The following is a 14,267-nucleotide window of genomic DNA, read 5'->3' on the forward strand; positions in this document are numbered from 1 at the left end:
ACCACATCACAGATATAAAAGGAGACGCACAATATAATTTGTTAAGAAACATTCCCGATATAATGGATGGAAGGTGAATAGTTATTAGCGCAATTGTTTATAATAACGCGTCCACTAATAACGGGGGACACAATGCAATTAGAGAAAGTACGGCGACAACTATAGGAAATGAGTATGAAGAAAGCGTGTCCGTGTGTTCTCTCTGATACAAATCAAAGTGTTGACACGACTTATTAATGGTCCACATGTTTTATTTATACGAGTGAAGTAAAAGAGTCAGGTTAATCTGATAAGTTTGTCATTGTCTTTTTTTGTTATGTATGCTTTTTAAAACGGTATTGTGTTTACAGTTATGCAGTGATTTACCGTATAAGTGTTAGAAGGTGCAGGCTGCAGACTTATCAGGAACAGGTTGTTTAAAAAAATATTCTACGAACCAGCAGTTAATAAAAAAGACCGTAGGTTAATAGAAATCTATACCTTATAGATTTTCTAAGACACATAATAATATCAGCCCTGTATTATATACTTTCCCACTGCTGGGCATTGGCCTACTCTAATATTCAGAGGGATAAGGCCTTAGTCCACCACGATGGCCTAGTGCGGATTGGTAGACTTCACACATTCTCAAAATTCCTATAGAGAATTTTTCAGGTATGCAGACTTTCTCACTATATTTTCCTTCACTGTTTATTGTTTAAGCATGCAATAATTCACAAAGAATACACACATGATTTTTAGAAAAGTCCGAGTTGTGTGCATTTAGGATTTGAACCTGCGGATATTCATCTCGGCAGTGCGTTCTACATCCAACTCGGCTTTCGCAGCTTTTTAAGGTAAACATGTTGTCCGTATATGACGTTCTAATATGCAATTGAGATAACAGACTTGAAGAAAAAAAAACAAAATCGTGCCCAGCTAATGCTACGTTGGACAAGCATACACATGATTATCCGAACAAAAAATAAGAACAAGATCATTTTGCAATCAACAGTGGACCAGAAAGCAAACGATACTATAATTCGTTAACAGATAATCGACAATACAAATATGATGTGGGTAATGATAGTTGATCAAAAGAAAATTACAGTTTCTTTCAACATGTCGATATCAAAATAAAACAATTTGGATCGTGTTCCGGAATCGAACTAGTGATAAGTGATTTTCTATTGGTCCACTGGCCTCAAAACGATGAGCATTTGTGTAACAGCAACGATTAATGGTGTATTTGATTTTCCAATTCATGTTGACGATATGTTGAGACGAAAAAATATCGTATCAAAATTATTGCATTTCTTGATAGTTATTAACGTAGTTAAGTTGATACGATAGCATAAAATGATACTAATTTATAAAGGAATGTCGGGTGTTTTCATAGAATTTATGCAGAAATTGCCGATAAACTTGGTAATTTACTTGTAAAATACTTAATTATTTATGGATTATTGATAATTTAATTGAGAAATACCGCCTAAAGTCAATAGAGATATGCGTAGTATGTTCGGAATAATTTCATATAGAAGAAAATGTCATTTCCATTTTAATTAAATATTTGCATTTATATCAATGCTATTACCGATATTGGACAAATTTCAAACCTTCATAAAAGTAAAACTGAAAATTATGAGGACGCTAAAAATTCTCACAAACTAAGAATTCCACTTAACAAAAAAATTTAATGCATTTCTAAATACGATCCTTCTATAAGACAATTACAAGAAAACACGCAACCCAAACAAAGCAATAACCATAAAAAAGCAAATTTGTAAACCTTTTAACATTCTAAACACGGCAAAAGCGTGAGCCCTCAACCCTGAATGCCGACAGCCGTTATCTGTCCAATAAAGAGTTAAAACAAACATTTCGGACATACCAAATCTAATCGAAGAAATGGAAATGCGAGCTTAAACCAACAACGAACAGATAAGTGCAAGCAATGTCATGGACGACGGCAAACACATAATCCACGTTTACCAAGCATTGTGTACCGTTGGACATTTTTTACGTAACAGTTCACACGTCGCAGTCGGTCAGTGACACAAAAATGTGGATCACCTAAATATCGTCTAATGTCACCGGTGTGTAAAATTGGCCCGTTTATAAATATAACCGTGCGTCATGTGAATGGATACTGGCGTTGAATGATCGTGATATTGTTGAAAGGACGTTAAATAAATCTTTAATCGGATAAGTTAGTATGGCAACGCCTTGTGTGTTGTTAGACCAAGTACGGAATATAGTGACCTAGATTGACCGTGTAGCGTATAGTAAGGACCTTTTTCATTAAATTAGTGGTTGCCTTTGGTTGCGCTTAATTAGGTTCCTGATCGTAAATATTGTGTATGAAGAAGATATTTGTAGCTATTCATATTAGTTTAATCATAATTCCATACTAAAGACAAAATTACGTAATTTAAGTTCTGATGCATCTCTAGAGTTCTAAGTTTAAGTACAAACAAAATATTTTTACACAATATTGTGTCTAAAATCCACACTTCGTGATGAATCAGTAAAAAAAGTTTATCCATTCTGTTATGATTCATAGAATTATCACCAACGTGTCCTACAATAAATAGATAACTATTATTTCACATACGTTAAGCAAATAGCAAATGTTTGCGCCAATATTGTTTTATTTATAGGTTATACTATTAAACAGCGTATTCCAGCTCGTAGCACCGTATTATTTATAGCAGATTTTCGTGTCAATATTCACATTCCCGCTCCTTAAAATAGAATATTCATAGCAGTAAAATAGTCTTGGATATTATTTAAGTTATTTATGTATGACTCGGTGGGTGTGCAATTAAATTAAAAGACAAAATCGCTAGGGTACTAGTTTGTTTCATAAGCATCTTATTTATTGCTCAGTTTCATAAGACGTGGTAAATGAACAATAGATTTTATGACTTGTTGCAGGGCAATTTAGTATTCTAAATAACTTGTTTGAATGCATATTAGCATCCACATTGGACATAATTATGTTGATCTTTTAGTAGCAGATGGCCCACAGGGGTCAAGTGGATGTCTTCATATAAAGTGTCAGTGCTATGAACACCTACATTGATACGTAGGCATTTTTTATATGGTTTAAAAATACGACAACGTGTTACTTAAATCTCAGTGACACGAAACACAATGCTAACTTTAGATCTATTTTCTGCAACAGTTGTACATCAACCTGGTGGGGTCAAACTATTCTAAAAATACGTACCCACAATTGCATTAAACTATAATATATAAATACTTTAATAACTCTTACCGTAAACACAGGAAGACCAAGACCGATGACGTAGAGCATAACATTGGTGACAGTTGAATCTTTGTACGGATGCTTGAGAGATTCATCGTCGCAGAAGAAGCCTCTCTCGTACGGCGCGCCCCATAAGTAGAACACCAAGATGAGGAAACCAACTGTAACAGAAGAGTAAAGTTAGATATTGTTGTATGTATTGATTAAGTGCATGACCTAAATATACTTTCAGAAATATATTTAATAAATTATGATATGTAATGTGCTGCTCTGTCAAAATACAGCTACATACTTTTTATTATCATTATAATAAATTATACCAAAGAATAAGAATTAAACGTTTTAAATAATAAAGGAAAAGCAAAATATTATTTCTAATTTATTTCCAGGTACAATTTCAGCGGTTGAACTTTAAATAGAACGCGGAAAATTGGTTCCATTTTATTTTTAAACATGGCCTTAGTTTATGCTGCACGCACTGAAATTAGAGGTAACCCGCACGTCAACGAACCTTGGACAATTCACGGATGAATAGCGTATGCAAATTACATTTTGGTAAGTGGAACGAACAGTTTATTATATTGGCGGTGGTCAGGAGGTTCGGTACAACAAATTGACTATATTTCTAATATTACAAAGCTTAAAGATATGAGAGATAAACGCTACATTGTGAAAGTAGCAATAAATAAAAACAGCCAATGAAATTTATTTTATAAAACAAGTAAAATATATTACGTATTTGTACTACATTAGATTGCAGATGGAAACCTTTTTTAATTTTCCAGATACTGGTAAAAACTAAAATCACTGTAAATCATAAAAGAAGAAATCATGAAGCAAACATCTGATACTAATAAGAAAAAGAAGCAACAAAAACCATAACAAACGTATGCACTCAATAAATCATACGGCCAATTAAAGTTACGCAACGAAAAAAACGCTATTAATGATAGACTTGAAGCCGTCAAAAAAGGAATTTAAATTGGAGCGAAACAACTGCCCACAAATAACCGAACTATTGTTTCACGGATTGTTTCTTCAACAAACAGTGAAGAGGACTGACAAAAAACAGCAGGTACGGAAAGGGCACGTAATGGAAATAGATCATATGGAAAGGCCATTATAAAAGTATATTTTGAGCGTAGTATTTTAAATTAGAAACATCAGTTTAGAATGAAATGTATCAACAGTAAATGAATAGGACAGAAGCACAATAAACAAGAAGTGACAATGCAAAAAGAAGTAGGTATCACGACGGGTGCTAAAGAAACTAATAACAAAAAAGCAATATCACTGAATCAGATAATAATAAATGTAACTAAGTAAAGAAAATTGAAGTATAAGGTTGTGAAATAAATCTTTGTTATACATAAAAACATAATTATAAGCTGGCACTAAAAATGTTGTCAAGAGAAATAAATCGTATTGAAATATTAGCGACGAAGTTTGGAATTTAAGTTGAAGAGGTAGTAACGAAAATAGGAATATTAATAAGATTAAAACGCCAGATAATATTTAACTCGTTATGAAAATAAACTCTTAATTAAGCAGTAAAAGCATGATTAATACATGTTTTCCTTGTTGTAATAAAATATGTTGCTATATATTTAATTATTATGACGCCTGCTCCACTTTCTTCGTCAAATTACAATATAAATACTAGTTTAATTACTAACGGAATTGACTCGTCGAAGCGGTTTGTATGTTTTAATTTTCGACAGTGCTGATTACATACATGGCAATGAAAATAACACAGTAGCGTCTTTTATTACTATGATTTATTCTTAAGTTATTAATTTGTAATATTAAAGATAGGATGATAAAATTTATCATAATATTGATATCTTTACATATTATAAGCCAAATTCCTTGCCACGTGTGTTTCTCTGTGTGAACGCGATTAACTCAAAAACTACCGAAATAATTTCGATGAAATTTGGTATGTAGATACGACTCGGGGAAGGATATAAGCTTCTTTTTATCCCGGAAAAATATATAGCGGGACTTTTATGCACAAAAACTCCTTTCCTGCGGGCTTAATCACGAGTAAAAGCTATTTAACAATATTATACTAAAACTTAAACAATAAGCTGATAATCAAATAAATGCACAAGTTTGAAACAAAAGAAAAATCAAACACACAAAAACGCTTATAATCCAAACAGCAATCGTACAGCGTGCAGGTTAAAATCCAACCGTAAAAGCAGCGTATGTTATTGATGTAAAAATAACATGGACACAGTTTTATGGGCACGAAGTTATCGTATACGAGGTACCGCGCGTTCAGATCGATTTGACATGAATCATGATGCGTCAATCATTCGTTCACTGATGGAGAACTAATCAGTGAAAGCAGACATAAAGTATAAAATTAATTAAATTTTTAAGATGATACGCGATATTATTGAGAAGACATATTTAGTTCAGGAAATGTGCAGATTGTAATCATGATATTTAGATACTGAGTGCTTTGGCACTTCAAATCTCGGATATTGGGTTTTAAGGATGACGGAGGAAATACACATGATATTTAAAATAATACTATGATCTAGGATTAAAGGAAAAGGACTTCCTAAATCATATGGATTACAGAACTCTTAAAAATATTTAATTTATTTATAGACTAATCTACTATAATCTATAAATTCAAAACTAAAATAGACAAAAAATATCTTATAACAAAATAAATAGTTAAAATGTATTGGTATATTCCACAATAAAACGAAAGGATTAGGCTGTAAAGAAATAGTAGGTTACTCTAAAGCTGCTAATTCTACACAAAGAATTTATCGTCAGTTATATCTACATTGCGGTGGTATAACATAACAGCCAGTTAACTCAATTAGCGTCGCAAAATATGAACAAAATAACAGCAATAAAATGCAATGGTACCTCGATTAAAATTACGTGAGCATTGCGTAAAGCGGCAGTAACCGGGTCAATGAAATGGCAAATCGGACACACTGAGCAATAAATCCTGTACGAGAATATATTTATTTATTGTATTAACTATACTCGACTGTTGCCAACCATGTTTGTGACGTAGCCTCTGCAAAAGGCCTATTTGATTATTTGTATACATAAACCTGTCGGTCACGTATGTACTTCAATCTCATGTTAATTTATAGATGCGTGTTTATCAGAGATTACAAGAGGTTTTAGGTCAATACTTGTCTTATGTTTAGAACTCAAACTGGTTTGAATATCTTTATCAGCAAATCTGATACCCTCTGACATTTATCGCCTTTGGATCGTACATGAAATGATTGAATAGATGATCAAATTTCTGCATGAACATTTTCAAAAACATTAGTCTGGTGCTCGAACGAATTAGGAACGTATTGCAACATTCCAACAATTAAACAAAAATTGCTGAAACCAAAATATTTTTATAGGAATGCAATTTTTATGCTAAGGACACACGATCACTTTTAATCGCCGAATCCAATAACTTACAATGCTAAATTGAATCAAGGAAACGTCTAGCAAGTGGACGTTAACTGATTGCAGCTAATAGGTTCTGACACGTACCAGTCAACCAACATGACTTGAGCGCTAAGCTGTTGCGTACATTACGCATTAAATGTAATGTAAACAAGAAGGAATTCTACAGTGCCGTGTAACCTTATCAGATTTGGAGATTATATCTTGGCTGATTTCGGTTCGAGCACTTGCAGCTGCACCTTGTGAAAATATAGTTGGCATATTAAATTGTGCTAGAAGTAAATATTGGGTATTTTTATTGTTATATTACCAAGCGTGTTGTAGCTATATAGTAACAAACCCAGTATAGGGCAGAAATATTACTAAGCAATGCATTGTAATATAATGCCCGGCAACCAAAGCTACCTCCAAAAACATATTTTACCAGAAATATTTTCATAAAGTAAAATGTTTAGTTTGCAAAAGAAAACATAAGAAGAGTTAAAGCAGAAACAGAATTTCCTCAATCGTAGGCGGAACAAATAAGAATTAAAATTACGTGTAGTTATAATTACATTGATCGCTGATGTAAAAGAAGGAATTACAACGTAATAAAACATGCGAGATAAATAAAATCAAACAAGAAAACAAATATTAACCAAACTGTAATCAGTGCAGAATGCAGATTACATTAAAGTTAATTACATACGAGATAATTACATTAATTTTGGATATTGGTCCAAATAAAATCATAAATTTTAATGACTACCACGCAAATATTTCCAACGATTATACTTCTACTACAGAAGGCACCATTTTGTTCAGGTTTAAAACATACAGTAAAGAGACTTTCCCGCCCTCACACCCACCACTACAACTCCTGTAAGCCAGGATCAGCAGTGGCACGCATCTTATGACATCAAGCGGTGAAGCTCGGCGTATCCCAGCGAAAACTAATATGTCATTATTCCGCAACGAAATTGTTCAAATAGAAAGATAGGAAGGAGTTGAAAATGTTAATTGTCCACTACATACAGTATAGTGTAATATTTAGGCATTAATTGACTTATCATCAATTGTTTTAGAATAATGAGAACCCTGCTTCATGTCCTGATGTTCTGAGATGTTACTACTTTTCTTCGGCAGTTAATCTTATCATAAAGTGATTCGCTTGTCTTGTCACGCATAAAAATCGGAAAATACGAACAATACTCCCATGTTCTATGTGGAATTAATTCCGGAACAAGCCGAGACCACGCGCTGCCGTGTGTCAACACTGCGCCAGGAGTGGCAACTAGCCAGAGATGATTGACGCAAGTCTGGTGCGGGTTCATCGTCTTACAATCGTTGCGTCATGTCACAATTGACATCTGATTAATGTTATAGACATTCCAGAACCTTAAATTTTATGACACATATTTCGCACGATTTTTTCTTTATATGCAACAATGTCAGAAGGTAATACTATAATTGAATACTATGTATAAAAATATGAAAAAAACAATACTGTCTCGGTGGTGTTGTTGTACTGCATGCGCGGTACGGCAGCGCTCTGAGGTCCTGAGATCGAATCCCGGGTTAAGCAAACTAAAATTTGGGATTTTCTGCTCAGTATCAGCCCGGAGTCTGGAATTTGTGCCCGATATAGCGATAGGCTCGCCCTCTATTACATCATGGGACGGAAAACACTTGTCGAAAATGGGTGCTCTGGTTGCGCCTCTGCATTCTCCTTTGGAGATAAATAATGTGTGTATGTATAAAAAAATCGAAAAGACATAATAAGGAACACGAAATTTTTGAACATGTTCTTTTTAATTTAGGGTATATATTTAGTGACATCAACGATCGTTGTTTCTAAGCACGGGAATCCACATGTTTGTCACGGGAATTACCTGGTCAAAGCAAGCAAAAAATAACTTGATAACTAATCATCATTTTACCTGTAGGCACAGCAGGGTCAGAGCAAGATGTTTTTGTGTCGCAAAAATATATATATTCACATGTCTGACGTCAATAATACCAAGAAGCAAATTTAGCTAAATTATTTAGTAAAATTGGAAAAGGTACGGATCCTAAAACGGGATCTTGAGGTCGAACTACACATCTGAAGATATACGGTAAACGGGTTCGTATGAGGAAATAAAAGTACTTTAGTCACACTGGTAACATTTATATTGGTGTGGAAATTAGTCTGCGCTTTGTAAGGTTGTCATCCACTTTAAAGACCGCTCGTTATTTTATCAATATCTGTACCTTACTGCTGGGGAAGACCTCTTCTTAATTCTTTCATTGTCTCCGGTCCCGGCCGGTTCCTCCCACTCTGGTCCAAAATATGAATGATCCAAACCATTTCTCACTGTAGGTAGGTCTCTCATATGTGAGAGTCCGCCTGAGTAGGTACCACCGCAATGTCTATTTCTGTCGCCAAGCACCGGTGTGTAGTCACTGCTGTGTTCCGGTTTGAAGGACATTTTAGCCAATGGAGCTACTGGACCTAATAAGACTTAATATCTCATGTCTCAAGATGGCGAGCGCAGTGAAATACCAAACAATACTTTGAAACTCAAGCAGTTAGATGGTGTTTCTACTGTTTATGGGCGGACGTATCGCTAACCATCATCGAACGGCAAGCTCGTCTCATCATTCAAAGCAATAATAAAAAAAAAACTGACATAGATATTTTTTCCGGGAGCATTCAAAATACACGACTCGTCAACTTCGACTTGACAGTCGCAACTTATCCAAACATCTGTGATTTTTGGAGCGCAACATTGCATTGTCACCGCTTCTTGTTTTGATGAATTCAAAGCAAACCGCCAGTATCATATCCACACACAATAAATCGCACGCCGCGCCGGCACCATATAGGGAATTCGGTTCAATGAATTATTCAATAACCAATGTCACAAGCGTTATGTAAAGGAGACATCATAGTCGTAAAATATAAAAGATTCAACATCGAAACGAAATATGAATCATCCCGGAACGCTTGCGGTTAGGGTTGCCAAGTATCAAAATTTAACTTCAATGAATGTAAAAAATTATAAAGATATTTAATTGTTTATTAGATGAAATACAAAAACTGCTCTTGACAAAGACGAAAAATTGCGAAATAAATAATAAGGATATTTGCTTTACAAAAAACCTTGCCTACTTAAAGTTTCAAAACACCCTTGCTTTTCTAAAAAAAATCTTTTTCTTGCAATGCAATATGATAGATACTAATTCTATTTGAATACTAAAATGTGATTGTGAAGTAAACGGTCGTGCAAGCTACCTTACGCCAACATTCGTACGACCTAGGAACATTTGTCACGAATTACATTCTCGTTAGAACACGAATGATATCGGTAAATCAATGTAATAGGAATCCCGTTCCACCAACATTTACTGTTTATTGTCAATTAGCACGAGACTTTATACTAGAAATTGTAAACCTGTGCAAATATTTAAACTTCATTTGTTCATTAATTTAGTAATAGAATACGTAAGGCATATTTCACAACTTCTGAGATATTCATCAAATAAATGCATAAGCTGAATAAAAATAAAAGTGTCATTCTAATCTATACTCCAAAATGAATGGTAATAAACTGAGTACTATCTACATTAGCTATTTAATTCGATAACAGTCCAATAAAATTTACTTGATATTAGCGGAAAAACCTGTGAGTTATTAGGATTGGAATTTGTACCTGCAAGAGATTATGCTTGTCCAAAAAAAAATAGGAGAAATAAACTCGACTCATCCCGAAAGGTGCTCATATCTCTACATCATAACATGTGCGTATTATGTAACTTCATGATTTTATATAACAGATTACAGAGGACCAACAATTAACTAGTAGGTAAATTGATAATGCCTTATTACGACTGCCCACAAATAACAGAAATACCAGAGATATCGTGATGCACAATTCTGAAAAAACTAAAAGGAGGTTGGGAAAGATAATCATGTGAAAGCATAAACAACTTTCATTCAGCAATTATAAACAGATAACACATCATAATCAGATTTACACACATAATTACGCACGCATGCCATATAAAACCGCATCTAAGTAGTCACTTAATCCGGCTATCACGAAATTCCCGGAATGTCTGGTAAACCACGAGCGTGTGGCAACACCGCAGTTGTCTCAACAAATTAGGCCAATGAACTGTCAGTTGCATAACAGTCTAGCTGCTGACTATAATATTATGTTACAATGCATAGAAATCCACAGCTCGACACCTTAGATAGGTGACAGGTTTCTATGTCCTCGTGAGGTGAGATTACTATGTCAAATAGAATTTTTTCTTAGATGCAAGCTTTAGGTGACCGCTTTCAATGCGGGAATCCTAAAATAAAAGCCTTAGTATTTTTTAGGTTAAAAAGTAGTCTATATGTAAATCCAGGTGCCAAAAGGTACCCCGTGATGCTTTGATTGTATAAAATTGGCCATAACCCCCACATGCCCAATGCCCATCCCTAAGCCCTTGATTGATTCAGAATTTTAAAGCTAGACTTCAAGACACTGTGAGTTCATTCTGCGTAGATCGGACCATCAACAATAATTGTAAAATGTAGGTGGATATTGTAAGTTTGATTTTTCGGTCGACCATAGATCTGCCCCGTGACCATGAAGGCTGCAAAGTCTTCAAAACATCGGAAGGAAGTTGTAATTTAAAAAACCGAAAAATAATTACTTTTAAAGCAGTTTTGTCACAATAAATAACCATGGTCTTCCAGTCCTAAGCCGTGAATCAAACCAATATTTCCAAATCGTAAATTTATCCTCGAAAGATCGAACTCGCAATGTTTAGCTTATTATTCGGCCTATATCCCACTGCGCCATCAAAACTATCAAGAGAATATCATAGATGATAACAATGATTGACGGTAGAGCATCGAGACGGAAAGATGGAATTTCATCAGTCACAATGGCTTTACCTACAAAGCTACTGAATATGCATTGGCCGCCGTAAGCAACTGACTATAAGTAATTCTTTTGACAGGGTCTTCGTCGTTTCATATTAAAATAGACTCTATTTAGTTCTCATAAGGTTGGAAGTACACTAGCAAAGGAGTATTTTCTAATTTGTGTAAACTTATAACACTGATTAGAGCAGACATGACCTTTACTAGAAGAAGATTAATTTACCACTCTGGATATTTTGTTATTTAGGAAGCCTTTTATTTCTACGTAAGCTTCTATTATCATGCGTAGTCTTAACCGACTTCACTAGCTATTTCAAATCTCAAAAACCTCAATTGTGTTTTCCAAACCAAATAAATCCTCGTACGAATACAAAATATCTGAGTTGATAGTAGCAGGAACGATAAATTTGTTGAAAGAATCGCTTAATAATTTCAAAACTTCAAGCAAGCCAAGAGCAATTAACAAAGCAGGCTCTGATGCATATTGATTTGCATAACATAGTTCAAGGGACGTTATCATCTTATGTAAAAACATCAAGTTCCGCCACCTGTCATGTCCAGTTACTAATCTCAATTTAGTAACATCATCTACATTCTCTTTTCCGTTTAGATAAACCTTGATAACCCTTTAATGGAGACCGCTTGTTAGACCGGCTAATTAGATTCTACTAATGCCTTGTTTTGATGTTGCGAATTGAAAGTGATAGTGGGTTGAGTGGTTAATACTTCAAGTCGTTAATTGCTTTGATACGGGTCGAGTTTTTATCACATCCCAAGGCATAATGTATTGTAATTGATAGTAATTTACTGTTTTGCTCCACGGGGATCTGCTAATGGGGGTTCAAGACAGAAACCTAGTCCAAATAGGGTATGTTTTATTATTTCAGGACGGAAAACGTCACTGGGCTGGATGATATATACATATCATTTGGTTAGGTTGACATTGTAGACTAAATAAAAGTTCAACCAACGAGAAACATTAAATATCTCGTTGATGGTGGATACAATTACGTTGAACTCACTAGATATACACTGGCAACCTTGGATAGTGGATTATTTTAAGAAATACCTTATAATACTGCAGCTTAGAACCACAAACTTTCTGTTAATTCTAAAATAACTTGTAATAAAATTGCTAAAATAGTTCAAATTTGGGACCTTATTGCGACTGCTAAATTAGCTTTTAACAAGAATATATCTGCTTAATTAATTCCAAATGCCCGTATCAGGGTGATAATACTAAACAACGTAATTGTATTATTACAGTTTCGGCACGATAAAGTTACAAGCAGACATCATAACATTGCCAGATTTATTACATTACCGCTTTTAGTTTCAAAACAATCGTATTTAGTCTCAATAAAGTCGTTAGTAGTAAATACGGAATTACAAATACAGTCAAAATAATATTCGGATTACGTTGTAAATTGGAACGTTACCTTTAGGTTATATTTTCCAAATGGTTAATTGTCCTTATATTATTTGGTTGTTGCTCTTAGTTGAAATTACGAAATGTTGGCTCACGTGGAAAACGTTGATCGGAATGTTTAAGTGAGTAGATCTAAGATAACCTAACTTTTTTGAGAACCCAAAAATATTAACTGTTTTTATTATTATCCCTCAAATGTGGTAAATTTAGCTCAAAATAGAGCAAGTCTCTTAGTCTTAGCAAGGCTACTCTTAAATCTGCCTCATTTATCGCAATTTTTTTTACGGCTTTCTTCTACAAACTCTACGTTATCGATAGTTCCTAACAATCTCACAAACTCTTCTAATTAACCATAAGGAAACAATCGTGACCACACGCATCTGATAAGGTAAATGCACAAAGCCAGGTGAAGTGTGCCGCAGGAGCAACGACACCATAACAGTATTAGGGTTGTCACGTTTGTTTTTTTTTTAATAAATTTTATGTGTGATTGTATGTTTAAAGGTATGTGTAATACATTGTAGACAATACACAAAACTACATCAATTTTGCAATGTCGATAAAATAGGAACAACACTAATTTAAAATTGTCAAGATCTTTGTTTTGTAGTTTTAATTAGAGCCTTGCCAATCCTGAATTCATAACAGTGGGTAGCAGATTAACTCATAAGCAAAGAAAACGGCTTAGACCATCTTCCAAACAATCAAGTATGAATAAGTGAACTTTAATAGCCCGAAATGCGTGGACAGAAATGTAATACGGTGATGATTTTTTTTTTACCTCCCGGACTTATAACAATATTAAAATAATGATTGCCATAAATGCATTCAACAATAATTGAAGCTAAATTATCTCATTAATCAAAAAATATTCAAGCGCACACAGCAGTCCTTGACACGTGACAACCCTATCAACTCAAACAATCCCTACTGTCCAACAGTAATTGAAGCTGAATTTGCAAACTCATTAATCATAAAAATATTCAAGGGCACAAAGCAGTCTTTGACACGCGACAACCCTGTCAACTCACACAACCCCTACTGTCCTCGTATTAAAGCTTTTAATTTCAAAGTGTTAGGATATAAAATGCTTTATCTATAGTTTATCAGCTCGTTAAAAACTTTCGGTGCTGTAATCTCGGAAATGTAGTTGCCAAACAGGGGTCGTTGACATCTTGTGAAAAACTACGCGTTGCCCGCGTCAGCGCTCGTTGTGGGTGTCGTGTTACTGATTTTTTGTT

The 14,267-nt window shown here is 34.4% G+C and overlaps 1 protein-coding gene across 1 annotated transcript in view; it reads right to left on the reverse strand.

The window, feature by feature from the left end:
- LOC115453787 (putative phosphatidate phosphatase) overlaps positions 1 to 14,267 on the reverse strand; it is a 109,985-nt gene that overhangs the window by 62,991 nt on the left and 32,727 nt on the right. Inside the window, exon 2 of the mRNA XM_037439084.1 lies at positions 3,263 to 3,414. Within this exon, the coding sequence (XP_037294981.1) occupies positions 3,263 to 3,414 (152 nt within the window). The remainder of the gene's footprint in view (positions 1 to 3,262; positions 3,415 to 14,267) is intronic.

The sequence above is a fragment of the Manduca sexta genome, chromosome 16 (genome assembly GCF_014839805.1).
Source record: "Manduca sexta isolate Smith_Timp_Sample1 chromosome 16, JHU_Msex_v1.0, whole genome shotgun sequence".
NCBI lineage: Eukaryota > Metazoa > Arthropoda > Insecta > Lepidoptera > Sphingidae > Manduca > Manduca sexta.